Source organism: Amphibalanus amphitrite, unplaced genomic scaffold (assembly GCF_019059575.1).
Source record: "Amphibalanus amphitrite isolate SeventyFive unplaced genomic scaffold, NRLGWU_Aamphi_draft 000194F_arrow, whole genome shotgun sequence".
In the NCBI taxonomy this organism is placed as follows: domain Eukaryota; kingdom Metazoa; phylum Arthropoda; class Thecostraca; order Balanomorpha; family Balanidae; genus Amphibalanus; species Amphibalanus amphitrite.
Window position 1 is genome coordinate 1 of NW_024881689.1, and position 19,387 is coordinate 19,387.

At 45.7% G+C, this 19,387-nt stretch overlaps 3 protein-coding genes across 4 annotated transcripts; 2 read left to right on the top strand and 1 right to left on the bottom strand.

The window, feature by feature from the left end:
• Nucleotides 1–1,622: 1,622 nt before the first annotated feature.
• Nucleotides 1,623–2,819, top strand: LOC122384597 (bombyxin B-2-like). The gene is made up of 2 exons (XM_043372161.1): nucleotides 1,623–1,876; nucleotides 1,996–2,819. Exons 1-2 carry the CDS (start codon nucleotides 1,714–1,716, stop codon nucleotides 2,187–2,189), a joined length of 357 nt encoding a protein of 118 aa, XP_043228096.1. The 5' UTR covers nucleotides 1,623–1,713; the 3' UTR covers nucleotides 2,190–2,819.
• A 7,834-nt stretch (nucleotides 2,820–10,653) lies between these two features.
• LOC122384598 (trichohyalin-like) lies at nucleotides 10,654–12,491 on the bottom strand. The gene is made up of 4 exons (XM_043372162.1): nucleotides 12,252–12,491; nucleotides 11,875–11,959; nucleotides 11,170–11,486; nucleotides 10,654–10,875 (listed from the first exon to the last, which is right to left on the bottom strand). The coding sequence occupies exons 1-4, from the start codon at nucleotides 12,309–12,311 to the stop codon at nucleotides 10,852–10,854; spliced, it is 486 nt and encodes a 161-aa protein (XP_043228097.1). The 5' UTR covers nucleotides 12,312–12,491; the 3' UTR covers nucleotides 10,654–10,851.
• Nucleotides 12,492–13,409: 918 nt separating this feature from the next.
• On the top strand, nucleotides 13,410–16,538 carry LOC122384599 (UDP-glucosyltransferase 2-like). 2 transcript variants are annotated; one of them, XM_043372164.1, is made up of 2 exons: nucleotides 13,410–13,522; nucleotides 14,764–16,538. In XM_043372164.1, exons 1-2 carry the CDS (start codon nucleotides 13,520–13,522, stop codon nucleotides 16,321–16,323), a joined length of 1,563 nt encoding a protein of 520 aa, XP_043228099.1. In that variant the 5' UTR covers nucleotides 13,410–13,519; the 3' UTR covers nucleotides 16,324–16,538. The 2 variants fall into 2 exon arrangements, with proteins under 2 accessions (XP_043228099.1, XP_043228098.1); XM_043372163.1 differs by lacking the exon at nucleotides 13,410–13,522 and adding an exon at nucleotides 14,199–14,387.
• Nucleotides 16,539–19,387: the final 2,849 nt, after the last annotated feature.

The following is a 19,387-nucleotide window of genomic DNA, read 5'->3' on the forward strand; positions in this document are numbered from 1 at the left end:
GTGAGTAGTCCAGCATGAAGTTGCCAGAACTACTAAACAATGCTATGGAATATAGGAAATAAAACGAACATCTTTTGGCTTTATTTCATTTGTTTGTCGCCCATGGAGTTGACACAGAAAACAGTAGTTATATCTACATCGATGTTTTAATGATTGGAAAAGTAGAAAGACACATGTAATTGCAAGAAGACAAGTCCTAAGCTTACTTAAGTACGAAATGCATAGCCTTTCCTCTCTCTCACCATTTTACAGGCGACACTTGCTGGACGGAGCCTGTTTCCAGTGACCAACGGAGAGCAGAAGACGGCTGCCTGGACACCTGGGCCGCCTTTTATGGAGCTGAGAGCTGAGAGCTGAGCTGCCACGCGGACCGGCCGCGCAGGCGCCGCTCCCATCTCGAGTCGTTGGTAACATCTCCTGCTGGTGGGGTCTTCGTGGTACCCGGCCGAACGTTCACAGAAATATCGCCGTCTATTAGTGAGCATGCATGAATTCATTTGTTAGAGACGTGAAAATGTAGAATAGTGCACCTAAACAAAACGGCGAGCATTGTAAAATAGACATGATTTCCTCATATAACATCACCAGATTTCCTGAAATGTAATTCAACTGAAAGCTGAAAGCACAACAGGTTTAGCAATGATAATATGATTATGAAAAATTATCGCAGCCCTGCCCAGCGGTGCTGTAATTTGACGATGACTGTTCAGATCGTCATGGAATGAGGATCTCAGAGTGGTATGAAGTGTTGAAATGAGAAATTATTTAAATACAGGATGTTCTTCTGCATCTCTCTCTCTCTCTCTCTCTCTCTCTCTCTCTCTCTCTCTCTCTCTCTCTCTCTCTCTCTCTCTCTCTCTCTCTCTCTCTCTCTCTCTCTCTCTCTCTCTCTCTTTCTCTTCCTCTTTCTCTCTCTTTCTCTCTCTCTTTCTCTCTCTCTCTCTCTCTCTCTCTCTCTCTCTCTCTCTCTCTCTCTCTCTCTCTCTCTCTCTCTCTCTCTCTCCTATGTGAAAGATCTGAAGAAAAATTAATCTGAAGAAAACTTTGAAAGAAAAACATTGCACTGTTCTGACCTTAAGGTCACCTATGAAATAAGCTAACTGATGACATTTTTATTGGCGTTGCCTTCTGCTGTCATGAATTTCTATTTTCTGTTTCTCAAAATGCTGTTGAGCAAACAGATAAAAGATCCGATTCTGTATCCGTGATCAACCAAGGATGTTCTTCGGTTATTTAGGTTTGCTGACCGAAATAAACTCAACTCAGTCCGTGGGCGTTGGAACTGACAATCCGCCCCGCGTCGGACGCCTGCGCTGCCGGCCCGTGGCAGATCAGCTCTCAGCTCTCAGCTCCATATAAGGCGGCCCAGGTGTCCACACAGCCGTCTTCTGCTTGCAGCTGGCCTACAGGAAGCAGCTCCCTCACATCGAGGAAGGATAAAGCTACAATGGTAGGAACCAACATATGTTTGATGCAAATGTATAATGTTTCTTGTTAGCTCTGCACTGCTCTTATTTTCACGTCGAGGTCGATAAATAAAAACCTATTGCTGCTAGTAAAAGACTTAATACACACTTTGCGATGACTTTTTCAGGGAGATAAGTGTGGTCCATTGTTACGTTGCTCTTCATCAATATTTTATTTTCCCTTTCAAGACATGTCTAGCACGGCGCCTTTCTACGTCCACAGGCACAGCTGCGACACGTCCTCTTCATGGTGCTGCTCGGAGCCGTTTCCACGGACATTGCATCGGGCTCCAGCAGCTGGAAGCGGCCCGTCGACAAGCGTGGTCCTGCGATGCACTTCTGCGGTCCCTCGCTGGCTGACGCCCTGGAAATGGTGTGCGAGTCCGGAATGGGAAAACGATCCGGAACCGGTAAGTTTATGCTTCTTATTTAATGACATCAGGCTATCATAAGGCTCTGCAGGATGTGTTCACGTGAATGATTTTTCAGTTTTCCGATCCGCTCAATGATTTGTTGTCTGTCCCCACAGCGCCTCGCCAGAATCTGCTGAGGCCGGAATTTTCTGGCGGACATCTCTCCATCTCGTCTGCTTCCACCATGCCCTACTACCAGACGCAGCTCTACCACTCTGCAGACTCCAGGACGAAGAGGAGTCCCGGCATTGTGGAGGAATGCTGCCTGAATCCGTGCACTCTGAGCACACTAGCGCAGTACTGCTGGTAAAGGTCCTGAAATGATGTCAAGGTTTTGTCCTATGCTCAGATACGAAGAAAACATAACTCATGAACGGAAAATCCTTCACTTATTTGATGGTGTAAGTGTGATTAGTTTTTGTGAAGCTATTATCCCATATGATCTTAATTTAACCATTTAAATATATTGCACACATATTTCTAGTTGAGGCATTGCATTGTGATTTGTTTCGTCAGCAGACACACTACGTCAAGCTACAGTAGGTACATAATGGCACTAGCTTGCAATTTAGTAACTGTATCCCATCTAAGACCCTTGAGCCAAAACTGCCACCCTGAGCCAAAGTTGAAGGCAGTTTGACAAAAGTGTCAATAGATGTGAGCACCAACTATTCATAATGCTCGCTAAGGTTGAACATTCATCACTTATATAGACAAAAGTAGGCAAAATGCATACATTTCACACTCATTAATGATACTGTCTAAATCTAACGCTAACTGCAACCCTCTAACCTCAAGATCCTGGATCTAAGCCTGTGATAGCTACCTATGTGATGATTGATTGGGAAACCCTGTGTAAAATGCACATGACCATTGTAACACTGTCCCATGTTGGTGTTCTATTGTTGTGATATTAGCTGAAATATACGCTTGAGAAAAACTAGTCTCTATCGAATGATGAAATGATGAAATGCCTACTTGTTAAACCGCGCCCCGTAGGTCTATCGGTGGACCCTACCACCCGTAGGGGGGGGGGCGTTTGTCCCCCCCCCATGATCTCGGAAATTTGCCGGCCGATTTTCAAAATTCAAAACGGCGTTCGATAGCCCCACCGGGGAACTACCTTGTGACCAAATTTCATTGAGCTGTGAAATCGAGTAAATTGGTAAATTATTGAAAATCATCGATGGTAAATTGTTCGTCAAACACATATTTTGCTATCTGAGGTCACTGATACCAGGTCAGGTCACAGAGGTCAGGTCACTGGGGGTCACAATATGAAAGTGTCGTGTGACACACGTTTTATGGTCCATTTTACATGACAAATGCGATTGTTTGGGCCAGGCAGCCTTTGGGGCCAGCTTAGGTTACGTTCTGGTGAAGGTCAGGTCAAGGTCAGGTGAAATTAGGGCAAAGCTCAAAATTGATATTTTTGCAAAAAATGGGTCTCGATTTGACGCAGTTCGTCACGGGGAGTCAAATGGTGGTCTTTGTTTTGCCCTACGTGGTCTACAATTGCTAAACGTTGAGTTTGAAAAATTGACGTCATCATTTTTAAAGTTTTTTTTCGCTATAACTTGGCAAAAAAAATATATATCCATCTGAAATTTGTTTTGTAAATAGAAAATGGTAGGTGCTATCATATGTACCTATTCCGGTTTTTCGAAACTCAAAAACCGTTTTGGATTATTTGGCTAATGCATCCAAAAATAACTTTTTTGATTTTTAGGGTCCAAATTCAAAATTTTCAAAATCAGAGATAGCAGTTTTTTAGCCCTGTCAATTCTACACCTTGTATGTCTTGATCAGATCATTTTTCTGTATCTTCAAAGCTGTAGGCCTGACAGCTCTTCTCGCGAAACTCTTTTTTTCGGGCGAAAATGGCAGAACGTGACGCCATTCTGACGTTATTTGTGGCCACCCTATCATAGCCTTTGGAAAAAAAAGAGTTGGTCACAATGTGTAAAATTGATGCCCGAAGTGGCCCTGAAAGTTTGGTGGCGATATCTGCAGCCGTTTAGGAGATATCGACGGAAAAGGACAGGGGGGCGTTTCGAACCCCCCCCCTCTACGGGGCGTGGGTTAAGCTAGGAACGGGTGGTGGTACTCTTATATCATGCTGAACGACGCCGGTGTAAATAAATTTCAAGACCGAGGTCCTTACACGATTTTTGGACGTGGCCGAAGTCCGAGCGCAAAAATCCGTAAGGTCATGAAAATTTATCACCGGTTGAGTTTGGTATGCATTTTATTGTATGCCTGGTCTATTCAAATACATTAGCCGGAGACGTGTGCTATATATTGGGGTAAACAAAGTGACCACGGTCAAAATGTTACACCAATTTGCAACTAGAGATGTCAATCGGATACCAACTTTTTGTTATACCGATACCAAACCAATACCAACTCGGTATTTGGTATTTCAATCCTAATGTGTTTGGTATTTTGTTGGTATCATGAACCCTTGCTAATGTTTAAGAGGCTAAGAAATCGGTAAAAATTTGGTATTTTCCTCATGTTCCCAAGTTGGTTTGGTTTCGGTATTTCTCCACGGTTTTGGTTGGTATTTGGTTTGGTATCGGTATTCCGATTTTCCGTAATTGACATCACTATTTGCAACCATCCAACATTTTGGGATGGCCTCGCTTAAAAGTCGGCTGAGCTTCGGTCTACAAAGTCTAACGTTGGCATACAGTAAAATACATAGGTACCAAACTCAGTCGGTGATAAGTTTTCAAAACAACTCTAGTCCTTACTGGTTTTTCACCTCGGCCCTCGGCCTGGTTCAAAAATCCGGTCAATCAAATCAAAACTCCACAGTCCACTTTGTCTTGATTATTAGGTAAAGATAACAATGGTGGCAGAGCAATAAGCTCAAGTACATAGGCGGCGGAACGGAGAGGGCACCGGGGCACCGTGCCCCCCTTTGATTTTGACATTTTAACATAAGCCCTATGGGCGTTGCATGGAAAGAATGGGACCAAAATTCGGCAGTGCCCCCCCCCCTTAATTGAAGGTGTTCCGCCTCTACTGCTCAAGTACAAAATTGTTCTGAGGCCAGTTTTACCAACAGAAAAATAGCCACCTGCCGGAACTTTTTATTTTTAGACCGCTCCGCATAATATGGAGCGTAATCGGTAAAGCCCTATTCGCCTACGTGCCCAGCGCTCTTACGGTATGTGAAGCGGTCTTCAGGCAAAAATTCCGGCAGGCGGCTATTTTCCTGTTGGTAAAACTGACCTCTACACAATATATAAAGATTTTATTTTCGTCTCATGTATTTTTGACGGATGCAATCAGCATCAGATGTATGTACTTGCATACATACGGGAGCCTATCATGTAAACAAATTATCAGAGTTGGCTTAGGCAAATATTCAAACAGTCAGTCACATCGAGTATCAAAGAAATCGAGTATCAAAGGAAGACTATCAAAGAAACTCAATAAAGAAATGACAAAACCCACCGGTACTATATTGGAAACTCAACCCTACTGAGTCTGATTAGATAACCTGTCCTTTCCAATCCCGCTAGGACGCAACCATGTTTTCTCAAATTATCAAGTAGCCGTTTTCACGACGGGCTATCCGGCGAATGCACCTGATTTGACCAAATCTGCACCTAATTTCTTTTACAGCAAATATCTTCCTTTTATGAAAGTATTTCAGTGTTTTAATCGATGATGCTCTCTGATAATATGACAAAGCAGGCATATAAGCAATTAGTGCAATCCTAGCTGATAGCTGCTAAGAGACACACTGAACCTGATTTGACCAATTCTGCACCTAATCTGTACCAGATGTGCACCAAATGTGTACCAGATGGCCGTCGTGAAAACGGCTAATATCTATATACCTACTCTGTGAAACATCAAACGCTGTCTACTTGTAGAATGCCTCAGTTGAGTTAATACTGTGACGCTTGGGATTGGTTAATTTCGACCTCAATACCTACACCACGCAATGATGTAGCTTATTCGACAGGGTGTGGGTACGAGAAAGAGAGAGAGAGAGAGAGAGAGAGAGAGAGAGAGAGAGAGAGAGAGAGAGAGAGAGAGAGAGAGAGAGAGAGAGAGAGAGAGAGGTCTGTGCCTCAGGATATGTATGTTGGTGTAGAAGCTTATAAGTTATCGCGCTAAAGTAAACGACTTAACGCTCTTCTCAGCCTCATGGTAAGCGGCCAAGACTCTGTGGCCACGGCTCGGCACGCTTTCGGCTCACTCAGCCCGCTGGTTACGGGCGACCTTGACCGCTCAATTCTGATTGGCCAATGGCCGAGGCTGTGTGCCGGTCAGAGGCACTAAGCAAAGCTGTTGTAAACAGTGCCTAAACAGCGCCAACTGTTGTTTCTTGAAGGCTAATGCAGAAACTATGTAGAGTTGTCGTCGGATTCATGTTGTCTAACTGAATCTCGAAAAAAAAAACAAATACGAGCTGCATCGTATGTAGGTAGGTATGCTTCAAAAAAGCCGACATCATGATCCGACATTTCAGATCCGGATCCGTTTTCACACAGATAGGACATTGCCTACATGCACAATGCCATAGACCTCTGTATGCATACAGAGGACCTCTAACATAGGTCTATGACAATGCATATTGTACAACAAATATTGCATCACGGCTCTGACCTGCCCACCCGCTGACCCTGCTCCAGGTCACTGCCTCAGGGACGGACCTATCTGCCCACCCGCTGACAGGACCCTGCGGCAGGTCATAGCCTCAGGGCCGGACCTATCTACCCACCCGCCGACTGAGCAGTCCAAAGATTAAAATCTGGTTAAGACGTGTATGATATATTTATTATTTTACTACACATTGGACACATCCTTACACTGAGGTAGAGCGTCATGACCAAGTACCAACATTAAACGTGATCACAAAGAAAACTCACTGTTTGGTAATATTTTATAACGTTCCTACTTCCTAGGCAACACGATGATTTTCCCAATGTGGTTTATCCTCACATCCAGGGTTGTATACGACTCAATCAATAGCAATCAATTCAATCACGACAAATTTGGGAAACCAATCAAATCAATCAAGTCAGAGCAGTTTTCGGGAATTGATTCAATCGACTCAAACGCGACAATGAAAGGAATCAATCAACTCAATCAAACGACTCAAACCAAGACATACATTAGATTTTTTGCCCCACCAACTTGGAAAAGTGTCCATAGCAGTCTGGTGTACCTTACTACCTACCTCCTACAGAAGAAACATAAAAATATTGTCATATAAAATTATAAATTGCCATGCCATTCAAAGTTTCTATGTAATAAGGAAGGATACCTAGTGATGGACAGGTGGATCATGATATTGAGGTTCAATGGGTAGAATTGGAGCAGAAATTTCATTTAATGGGTGCAAAATAACCCAGTAGTTGACTTCAACAAACGCCCCTTAACCCAAATCACCACCTTTCACCTAAAAGTTGTCAATTTAATTTTGGCCATATTCCAGCTAAGTCATCAGGCCATCTATCTACCCCATGTAAAGCCCCTGTCTGTCTCTTATATGAGTTATGCGGAGCTCTTCTGAATTGAACCCTGAACATAATGAACCTAGCTAGGTTTCATGCCACACAGACACCATATGAAAGTATTGAAAATGTGCTACAAATTTGACAACTTCATTAGGTATGCTTTATGAAGACAGCAGGAAAGCAGGTAGGTACCTACTTACCTGCCTAGATGTGTCACTGGCTACCAACAGTACCTACCAACGAAGGTAGATAGGTTATATGTGAAGAATTCAAAACATTTTATTGCAATACAATTTGAAACTGTTAGGACTGGGGGAGAGGGATGAGCATTAAAATATATATTTAAAAAGAAATGGAGAGGACAGGGACTCTGGAACCACAGGATAAGTTAAGGACAAAGGAAGTAGGAATTCAAGGAAAATTAAAACGCGAAAACGGCACGGTGCGACTGCGAAAAAACAAAGAAAACGTTTTGCCAATAAGTATGCTAAGCTTTTATAAATCCTTATTCTACGTCTTTTGATTTTTTGGTAAGATGACGTCATTGATTATCATGTAGTATGGTAGATCATCATAAAATAAATCGGTCATGTACAACACCAATTTCGTTTTAATTATTATTTCATTTGAAATAAAACCACTTAATAATATTCGGTAAAATATTTTAAGGAAAATGAAATAGATTAAATATGTTATGCTTAGGCTCTCAGGAGAAAAGGATCAACAAACGTTCTGCTGCAAATTAAACAATGCAGCAAATAAGCTATTGATAATTAGCGAGACGAAAACGGCGCTTTTGTTTCAGTTATTTTTGTAGGGGTTTCAGCACTGAACTCTATAATGGGTTTCAGATATTTATAGAGTTCAGTAGGTTGTTTCTGAGGAGATGTGGAGATGTGAATTATTAATTAATCACACTTAATTATAGTATATAGGGCCTTGCACTTTATCATCTGGATTAAAAAAAAAAAACGTTTCCTGCTGAGTGCAGAAAGGTAGGTAGGTGCATCGCCAGGTTCTATCACCAGGATTGGAGCAGTTATTGCAGTTGAAAGTCAAAGTTGGCTGTTCATGTTTAGGCCCTGTTCTTTATTTGGCCATCTACCCCATATTGCAGTTGTGATGACAAGCAGTTTTCAGTGTAGTTTTGTGATCTTTGATGTCATCAATTGGTGTCATTATTTTTCGTCAACTAAAACTTATTTGAACTTTCTATTCAATTGACTCAATCATACGAGTCACTCTAATTTTCGGGAATCAAATCAGTCAACCAGTCGCTAAAGTCAAACGAGTCAGTCAACCAGTCATCTCGAAAAGTCAATCGACTCAATCCAATCAACTCAAAATACGCGTTGAATCAAATCAATCAATTCAATCGACTTGATTGGTATACAACCCTGCTCACATCTTATAGAGTAGGCCACTTAGGTACACCCGATACTTTTTTGGAATGCTGATCGGTCTCATTTCTGTTATGAAAAATCTGAAATAGCCTAAGCCGTTATCACCAGCAGTATTGTGCTAGTGTGGTCAGGGTACACGGGTTCACACAGCATTCTTCCACAATGCCGCTCCGCTTGGTCCTGGAGTCTGTAGGAAAAGTCGACTGCTTTTGGTAGACAGCGCTGGAAGCGGAAGACGAGAGAAGCGGACCTTCATCTGAGAACTTCGCCATCTGCGGCATTTGCCGAGTTGCTGAGGGAAAGAAAATCATATTTAGTCACACAATGGGCACATGAGACAGCCAACTCAGCTTACAAAGCGCACTTAAAATACACAGCCTCACAAGTATAGCACAAGTGACTAAATTATCATTTCAAAACTAACAATCATCTTTGTCCGATGGTTGGATTATGACATTTAGTATTCTTACCGATTCTGGATCGTTTTCCCATGTTGTACTGACACAGCAGCTCCAGGGTATCGGTCAGAAATGTCCCACAAAAGTGCATGGCGCCCCTCTTTTCCGCAGTCTGTTCAAATGCCTTATGACCTGAAGCGACGTTTGTCGAAACGACCGCCAGGAACACCAGAACTGTCACGTAGATATGCATAATCTGTGAGAGAGTATTTGCCGTTAGCTTTCACAACGTACAGTAGGTCTACAAAATAAGTCCTCTCCGTATGCGGGCAAGTGGCGCCCGAGTAGCGGTCAGGCGCTTTACTGCCCACTGGTGACCCGCATACGGCGAGGACTTATTTTGTAGACCTACTGTACCTTTTAGTAACGAGGATGCTTAAAACAGCACGTATGGTCAGTTCAACCAAATGTATAGTCAAAATATACGAGTATTAAGAATTTGCATTTGCATTCATGTGCGACCAAGTCAATTCATAATAGCAGAACCTACATATATAGGTCCTTGTAGCAGAACCGAATAAGTAAAATGTTTATTGTTACGACCGATGTGTCTCAATTTTTTCCTGCATTATTTTTAACAGAAGCCTTAGGCTGAAAAGACTTAAAACAAAATTAGCATTTTATGTACAAACTACACTTGATGGAGACACTTGCTCTCTGGTTGGCAGCTGCAAACAGAAGACGGCTACCTGGGACACCTCTGCCGCCTTATATGGAGCTGAGAGCTGAGAGCTGAGCTGCCACGGACCGGCAGCGCAGGCGTCCCAAGGCGGATTGTCAGTTCCAACACCCACGGGCTGGTGTCTGCATGGTTCGGTGTTCGAGGAACTTATGTCATTATCGAAAAGACACCATTCCTAATTATAGATCAACGAAAAGCAGGCAGAATGTGTATTTCAGTTAGCATTGCATTGTTCCATACTGGCTGTGCTGAACACAAAGAGAGATATTCCGCCCGATTGAACGTCGCACCTTTTTATAATAAACATGACTGTTATGATTGCAGAGTTCAACGTTTTTGAGCAAAGAGACCTTGCACAGCCACCATAATTATTTGTCGACAAAATCGCCGTGTGTATCTGCCCTCAGCCCTCACTCTTTCTCTCTATCTCTCTCTTTATATCTCTCCCTCTTTCAATTACCCTCTCTCCGTTTTCTCTTCCCTTCGTCCCTCACCGTGTTTCACATACCTTCTTGTTTCCTTCATAAAATTATAAACAGTGCCTCTCGTTTCACGTGCTGTTCCCAGCCCGTGATCCCTGTTTCGTCCCATGCATTATATCCCCAAACCGTTTTCCATTTTCCATCCTCAGCTCCCCTTTAGCCCTCCGTTCCCCATCCTTTTCGTCATCCTTTTCTTCATTCAATTCTACACAGCTCCAAATAAATATGTCACTTCACATGCACATTTATTGCATCAATGTCACGATATAAAACAACCAGAGTAAAAATACATCACAATACAGTAATACACCATTCTCTCGGTTGGGTCCTCAACAAAGAGGATATATGGCTGTGGAACCAGCGCCCTAAAACGAACACTTTCACCGTGCACAGTATGCCACCGCGAGCTCCAGAGGGGGCCCTCGGCGACGGCTGGCCATCTCTTCGATGGAGATGGCCGGGAGCTACTGCTGCTGCTGTCTTCGACTCTGTAACAAAACAGAAACGAGTTGTCAGAAGATGTGAAAATATGCCACCATACACAATGCTGGATGCTACATAGTTCTATGTGCAAAGAACTTTAGAAATATTTTAGATTCACAAAAACAGTTGTGAATTGAAAATTAAGATAATGAGCAAATGAGAAAAGCAGCAATGATTATATGAGTACCAATTTGTTCACAATCTTTTGCATGAATCAAGAAAATAAATATGCATAACTTAGCTGAGACCTTGACAGATATTTGTTGAAAGTATGACTTTGGCGCGCAATTAGTACTGACCTTGATTTTGTGGGCGATCTTGACCGTCTCCCGGAGCCGGACTTGTCTCAGCAGAGGCACGTTGTGTCTCAGCCGAGTCAGCCGGCCGTCCGCTGCCACTCTGTCCACCAGAGAGTCGACTCGCCGGCTCTCCCGGGCGACTCGCTCCTGCTCTCTCCGCCTGCTCCTCTGCTTTCTCCGTTGCTCCCGTTCCTCTCTCCTCCTCCTCTTCCTCAGGTCGCGCACCATCTGACGGATGTTCCTCTGGACGCGGACAGCCAGCTGTTCCTCGTCAGAGTCAACCTCTCCTTCAGCCTGGTGGTTGTCCCGGGCGGCGGCTGGAAGAACAGAGAGATAGAGAGTTAGTGTTTAGCCAGAGATGATTTACAGCGACGTACCCCTCTTCAATCGGCAAAAACGGCTTAATGGGAACATGAATTGCTTTCCAAACATTTGGGAACAACCCATTCACCCACTAAAGATGTGCAAAGCGAAAAATCGCATAAAATGGAATAAGAATAAATGGAAGACGACAATGGGTTTGTACATTGTTGCGTATTATATGAAATATGAACGCATGGAAAACCAAGCGATCAACCCGATATAGGGAATGGTAACATCTGTTGGCATCAGTTCAAGCCAAGAATATCATTATTTCAGTGACCATCAGTGCGATTAAGCTCTGTCGCCTTTGACGATGAATTATTTCGGTGAATGTCTCCTTACCTGGCCGCAGAGGTGGTGCAATTTGCGGCGGTGGAATCTGGTGGTAGATGAAAGCCGGCTCCTCCCCTCTCATATGACGGACAAACTGCAAACAAACACGATAGACACGCCGGTTAGCATGGTGTCAGTGCTCTGATATTCGGGAAATTTTAAACGATAGATAGCTATTATAATTAGAACGAATTCACAGATTGCCACGTCTCCCGATTCTATCAGATAGACCTTCAACAATCAAAATTTCGGATAAAATACCACCAAAAAAGTACATCAACGTCAGACATCCCACCTCAATTCATTTAAATTATCAGAAATAAATGTTAAAAAGGTGAAGTTTATGTTACAATAACAACACTTTGAACACATATAGCGATGCTTACCTGTTCCAGTTCCTCGAGGTCCACCTCGCGGTGATAAAAGTCGTCCACCATGTCTGCCATCCTTCATTCACAGACAACACGTTCACGGACTCGTCCAGCTCCTTCAGCACGTTCAGCTCGGTCGGCAGCACCGTCTTCACTGACGGTGCTCCACATTTTATACGGCATTTTCTACCGCTCTGCATCCCTCCCCTCTGACCCCCAGATTAACCAGAGGGGTCCTTATCAGCGGGGTTCCGCCTTTCTCAAAGGAGGGTGACCGACCGGTAGACGGAAGGGTCTGCACTACCTACCTGGTTTGGGGGAGTTTTGGGGTCGCTAATCCCCTGAGAGTGGCAGCGGTCAACCTAATTGAATCTGCTAATTGAAGGGGTCAGAAACTCGGGCGATAAGCAAAGCTCGAGATGTGTAACATTCAACTATCGTGGGAACGGGTCTATATGGAAATTTCCATGGCATACCCCGGATCAGGTCAAAATTGAAGGAGGTCTTGCTTCTTGAAGCTCTCTTGGAGCTCTCGCAAGACGGTTGATGAAGAAATGGGCGAAATCTCAGCTAGATAAACTAAATGATGGTTTCGAAACTAAATCGCTCCGCCTTGTTAGCACGCGATATACTTCATTTATAAAATCCTTTTGCGCTTTTGCAGTTACTGAACTCCATCAAACACGACCTTACCTTTTTCATTATTGTTTTGAGCCTAGTAGGTATGCGAGTTATGTTGTAATGCGTGTCCATTACAGGACATGTAGGTCAACGCAGCCCTGCGTGAACTTAGTGGAAAGTAGAAGAAACTTGTACGAGCTACGGATAACTGCCTTTGTCATACCGCCTTTTTATTTTCCTTAGTGTAAGGGCCGCTGTATGCACTCTGCGCTATGCATAGTTGGCCATTGAAAATCGCGTTATTTTCTTCTCAAGCCTTTAAATGACCTAGCCTGGATTAATCGAAGCTATCCCCAAAAATTATCTTCTTTTCCCATTCATTCTCACAGGCGTTACAATAAAATTGGGTCTCATGTTCGCGGACATTGCCCTGTGACCCCTCCCCCTCCTTTACGACACTCGGTGACCAAGGCCATGCTAACCAAACGAGGCAGATAAGACGCCGATACCTGTTATCGGCGACCACTTTCGACTATGTGTGAGTGCCGACTCAGCACGCATGCGTATCTGAGCTGGAGCCGTTCAGTGAGCGCCGTTTGAGCTGGGGCGACGTTCAGTGAATAGAAGTGGGTGGAGTGGTCGCATCAAAACGGGCAGCTAAGATGGTACGGTGAATATTGTTACGCTTTCACTGGGTTATTGTTTGTGTTCTGTGTTAGCCTATTGCACCCCTGTTATATAAGGCTTGCTGAGAATGCGAGCAGTTTGAATGTTTCATAGCCATTAGCCAATTTAGTTATGATAGCTCATCAAAATGTGACGCTGAGTGCTGAGGTGATGGCAGTTGCTCATAAGTTTACCTTGCTTAGCCAAGTTATCGATGCCTGGTAGGTATATATGTCCGATATGTTTAAGAATTAGAGCTCAAGAGCCCTGCCGCCGTCTCAAAATGGTACTAACCCAGTAAGTAGGAAATGCTGTACCTGACATGCATGTGGTAACATCCGTTTAGTTTCGTTGATGAATTAATCCAGTCATACCATCGCCGTACGCAAATAAGAGTGATAGGTCGCAATCTAGCTATCTGAGTGTGCTTAGGGAGCGAATGCCGAATACGCCACCGTTTCTAAGCCTCAGCACGGGTCAACAAAATCGTTTTCTCACATGGACGGCATTTGAACCTAGGCGGCGAGATCAAGTCATATTTTGCACCACCAACGTTGCCCCGAAAATTTGCATCACTAGTTTGGAATCACTGACTCACAGCCAGCAGCGCAGAAACATAAATACACCTCAGTGTCAATGAGCGCCCAATTCGCTAGATGGGTCCTACCGGCCCGGGCAAAGCCACGCTCCGTCCAAGGTCGCTCAGGGACAGTGACATGGGACAGTCGATAACTCTGCTGTGCAGTCGCCGGTATGGTGCTCCGAGTGTAGCAAGTGACGTTTTGCGCGTCGAGTGGAACTAAGTAGCCAAAAGGCTGATTTTGGAGTGAATTGGTCTCCAATATGGCTATTGGATACACTCCGGTAAGCTGATATTCGAAGACAAATTCAGTAGGCTCTATTCAGTGCTTTAAAAGTATATTATCGATTACTGATGCAACGCTTCGCAGCAGTCATTGATGTAAAGTTTCGCAGCAGTCTACTGCTGACTCGGGTAATTGACGACCAATGTTTTTCTTCTTTATAAATGGAGTTGTGCTGGATGTATTCTTCTACTGCTATCACGCAAAGTTTTTTCTCTCGATTTTGGGGCACCTCAGTCTTATGCAATGATGACAGCCGTCAAACTGACACTTTGTTGCGGAATGGTCCTCAGAGCGTTCCTCCCGAACTCCCACATCTTCTGCGCGATCGATCTACCCACACATCTAACACTGAGCGCTGTCCTGTGTTTTCTCAGGCGCTGGCGTGTCGTCTGCTGTTGCTCCTGGCGCTGGCGGCAGTCACCACCGAGGGGTACCGCGTGCTGATCCTGGCACCCACCGGCGGCAAATCCCAGAGGAACGTCCTCCACGGGCTGGCCTCGGCGCTGGCCGAGCGCGGCCACCAGGTGGTCTTCTTCAGCGCCTTCAAGCCGTCGTCATCGGTCAAGGGGATTCGCGAGGTCGTGCCCGACGCCCTGGCCGAGGCGGCCACCGATGACAAGTACCCCAACATGTTCAAGATGAATGAACAGGGCATACAGGCCGGATTCAAACAGATTCAGACCTTCATGTCGGATGGACCTCGTGCGGCCCTGGCGAGCAAGGAGCTCGATGAGATTCTGAAGGAGAAATACGATCTAGTCGTTTTTGGTTTCTATTCGTACTCGCTTTACTTTGTTCCTTTGGTGTTGAAAACGCCGTTTATTCTTTTGACTTCAGTTCCTTATCTTCCAACGTACACAAGCCCTCTTGGCAATCCCACTCTTCCCTCCCTGCATCCGAACATTTTCACCATAACCTCCCCGGGAGAAATGACATTTCTGCAAAGAACGAAGAACGTCCTCGAACATGTCTCGATGGAAGTATTTCGGCAGGTCTACGGCTGGTACTGTGACCGTCTCGTCGCCGAGAAATTCGGCAAAGGCGTGATGCCTCCTGCTCTGGAGATAGAGAGGAACGCCAGTCTGATCATGATCAACAGTAATCCAGCGATCAACTACCCGAAACCCCTGCTGCCAAACGCTGTTGAGATAGCTGGCATGCACTGCACGAAGGGCCGACCGCTGCCGAAGGAGCTGAGGAGCTTCCTCGGTGACTCGGAGTTCGTCCTGTTTAGCATGGGCTCGGTGGCCCGACCCAAGGACATGTCTGCCTCTCAAAAGTCCGAGATCCTGGCCGCGCTGGAGCGACTGCCCTACAAGGTCCTGCTCAAGTGGGACACCACGGACCGCGCGGGCATCCCCTCGAACGTGCTCCCCTCCAAGTGGCTGCCGCAGCAGGATCTCCTGGCCAGCGGGAAGTGTCGTCTCTTCATCTCCCACGGCGGCTACGCTAGTCTGGTGGAGTCCGTCTGCCACGGCGTGCCCATGGTCATGCTACCTGTGTCTGTCGATCAGCACGCCAACGCCGCGCAGGCCGCCCGTCTCGGAGTCGCTAAGGTCCTCCGCTGGGACGGGCTGACCTGGGAGGATCTCGAGGCGGCGGTGGAAGCGGCCCTGTCCGAGGAGCACCTCTCGGCCGCCCGGTACCGGCAGCAGCTCCTACGCTCACAGCCAGTGCCGCCCCGTGACCTGGCCGTCCACTGGGTGGAGCACGTAATCCGGCACGGCGGCGCGCCGCACCTGCGCTCCGTCGGCGCCGAGCTCAACTTCTTCCAGTACTACTCGCTGGACGTGCTGGCCTTCCTGCTGGCTGTGCTGCTGCTGACGCTGAAGCTGCTGGTCGCCATGGTGAAGTGCTGCTGTCGGTGTGTGTGTGGGAGGAAGGCCAAACCGTCGAGTGCCGAGCCGGAATCGAAGCGGGTTAAGCGTGATTGACGTGTTTAGTTTGAGAGCTGCTTGTGAACAGCGTGTAGAAATGAGCGTGCAAGTACACACTGTACTGCGCGTGCATTCATAGAAAGGAACTGTGATTAATCTTGTATAGTGCTTGCGTCGTAGATAAATGTCACTCCGTTGTATAAGTGATGTATAAGGGCATAGATACATAGAGAACAGATCCAAAGATATGAAATATATCAGTGAAGAGTAAGGATATGTTGTCACCGTTCTTAGCTCATCACATATAACTGAAGCGATGGCCATTAACTCGAGAGAAGGTGCCCGTAAAGAAGGTAGGATATTCTTTCTTCGTAGTTTAGTTTAGTTTAGTTTATTTAGCATATCATCCACGGGTAAGATGACCCATTTATAGACAAAGTCATCAGAATAAAAACACACAAACGCAGCAAGGTGAATAACAATGCAAAACAGACACAATATCGACACAAACACACCTCTGTTGGTCTACTTCTCGCGCACATAGGTGATCACATGCTTTTTGAAGTTCAGAGCGCTGTGGTTCCATATGTCAAAGTTTCGGTCGAGAAACGCGTTACAAAGCTTCGGCAAGCGACAGAATGGACTATTTATGACCGTGTTGACCCGAGCATACGGCACATGGAACAGCGTCCTATTCCGGAGCGGGCGAGGAGGCACTGCCAGCGGAAACTGTTCCAACAGGTATGACGAGTCCACAGCATGACGGTGAATGTTGCGGATGAACATGATGTCATGCTGTTCACGCCGCGCTGCGAGGGGGGCCATGTGGAAGCGCTTCATCAGGGCGTCGTACTCAAAGGACACGTCTGTGTCTCGACATCTACCGCTCAGCCACATCAAAAACTTATGCTGAACGCGCTCAATGCGTTTCATGTGCGTCTCTGCCGCCCCTCCCCACACCACGCCTGCGAACTCGAGAATGGAACGAACATTTGCGCAGTATGAAGCCAGCACAGCCTTTACATTGCACTCACGGAGTGACCTGCCACGCTTGCCAGTTTGGAATGATCGCATGAGCACGCCTAGCGCCCTGTTAGCCTTACGAACAGTAACATCTACATGTTCACCAAATGTTAGCTTCTCATCAAGGTACACACCCAGGTCTCGCATCACACCAACTCTCTCCAACTGCTCGCCTCCCACAGTGTACACACCGACAGCTGGAGCATGCCGAAGTGTTAACGTTAACACTTAACACTTGGCCGGGTTTAGTGTGAGTCTCCATAGTGTAGACCAACGATGCAAACTGTCCAACTGCCGCTGTAAGAAGTCCGCATCAGCAGGACAGTCTACCTTGCCATACAGCTTGACATCGTCGGCGAATAGCACACAATCAGTTTTCACGCAGTCAGGTAAGTCGTTAATGAAGCAGGCGAACAATCAGATAAAGCATGATAATACAATCAGATACTGTGAGGCATACCGCATACGTATGTATTGTACATATTTCGTTTCTTGTATTTACGATCATGGACGATCCACACATGGCGTGGCGATTACTGCCCGCGTGAATGGTGAAACTCTAACAAATAAGCACGCGCAAAAAAGTACTGTTTGATGAAGAAGGGAACTCTCAAACATGGGGAGAAAATAAAGGATCATTACATATTCATTGCGAAGTCGTCAGCTTCATGTGAGACCGTCTAGACCCCATCCTCTATGCACTCTTCGCCGATGACAGCTATAAACTAACAATAGCATCCTTTCCTCGAACACTGCGTCATGCAGACACCAGCACGTGGGTGTTGGAACTGACAATTCACCCGTGGGACGCCTGCGCTGCCGGTCCGTGGCAGCTCAGCTCTCAGCTCTCAGCTCCATAAAAGGCGGCAGAGGTGTCCAGATAGCCGTCTTCTGCTCTCAGCTGGCCTACCGGGAACAGCTCCTTCACAGCTTAGAAGAATATCCAAAATGGTGAGACTACACTTCAAATTTGGATACAGGAAAATACGCAATGAAAGGATTCAAGGTTTATAAACGAACGGCATATTTCAAAACTCTAGAGCATTTTATCCTTCTACAGAGTCACTTGATTATGTCTAATAATAGCAGTAAGGCAGTTGGGAGGAGTTGGTTGAAAATGGACAACTTCGGACATATAAGATAAGGGTGAGGTGTCCAATTACAAGACTGGCAATCATTTCTTGAATGGTCTTGTCTTGGAGTAGGTCACATACGCATAGCCTCTCGGGCTTAAGCATCCGTTGTTCAATTATTGTGCTTGCCACTCGGGCGCAGACCCTGTCCGTATTTAAAACAACGGCTGCATGCACAAAGTTGTAAGAAAATGTCAAACATAAATGGCGTACCATTCAACTCTTCTCTCCCCAGTATCATCTTAGTACGATCGTGGTTGTCCTGCTAGCAGCAGTATCAGCAGGCTCGTCCATGGATCGTCAGCCGTTTGAGCAGACTGCGGAGAAGAGGGGCGCCATGCACTTTTGTGGGACAACTCTGACTGATACCCTGGAGCTGCTGTGTCAGTACAACATGGGAAAACGATCCGGAATCGGTAAGACTCATGTTTATTCTACTTACTAAGCTCCGCACAAAACGGTTGAGTGTCTGAGTGGCTTCCACCAAGGCCCTATCTCCTTGTGCTGCTCGTCGCTCCGTGATCATTCAGATTTTCTAGCTTTGAAAAGATACAGAGCTGCAACGCTACTGTTTTGTCATTGTGTACGAAAGTGAATGAAGGAGCAAATGGCATATATACAACTAAACTTAACATCTATATATGCCAGTAAAACAACTATTTCTCTCCTCGACAGCTCAACATACGTCTCAGAAGTCTGGATCATCGGATGGTGATCTCTTTTCTACGTCTGTCTTTCCCAGGGGGAGGCACTCGCCTTGGCCGTATATGGGCCAGAATGTCTAACGATTTCCGCCATGTTGTGTATACCAAAGTCTTGAAAAGTTGGGCCCTGTTCATGAACCCTGCGGCCGCTGCGGCCGGCCGCAGGCTCTAAGCTCCGCCCATTTTTGAAACGTCATCACCCACTCGACCGCAATCAGCGTTCCATGAACACGTCTGCTGCCGAAATAGTTTCCGATAATT

Excerpts from the sequence above, each read along its gene's own strand:
- LOC122384597 (XM_043372161.1), top strand. The coding sequence starts at position 1,714 with ATGGTGCTGCTCGGAGCCGTTTCCACGGACATTGCATCGGGCTCCAGC. Across the intron at positions 1,877-1,995 it reads GGGAAAACGATCCGGAACCG|CGCCTCGCCAGAATCTGCTG; the intron begins GTAAGTTTATGC and ends CTGTCCCCACAG.
- LOC122384598 (XM_043372162.1), bottom strand. The coding sequence starts at position 12,311 with ATGGCAGACATGGTGGACGACTTTTATCACCGCGAGGTGGACCTCGAG. Across the intron at positions 11,960-12,251 it reads ACCTCGAGGAACTGGAACAG|TTTGTCCGTCATATGAGAGG; the intron begins GTAAGCATCGCT and ends GTTTGTTTGCAG. Across the intron at positions 11,487-11,874 it reads TGCACCACCTCTGCGGCCAG|CCGCCGCCCGGGACAACCAC; the intron begins GTAAGGAGACAT and ends CTGTTCTTCCAG.
- LOC122384599 (XM_043372163.1), top strand. The coding sequence starts at position 14,367 with ATGGCTATTGGATACACTCCG. Across the intron at positions 14,388-14,763 it reads TGGCTATTGGATACACTCCG|GCGCTGGCGTGTCGTCTGCT; the intron begins GTAAGCTGATAT and ends GTGTTTTCTCAG.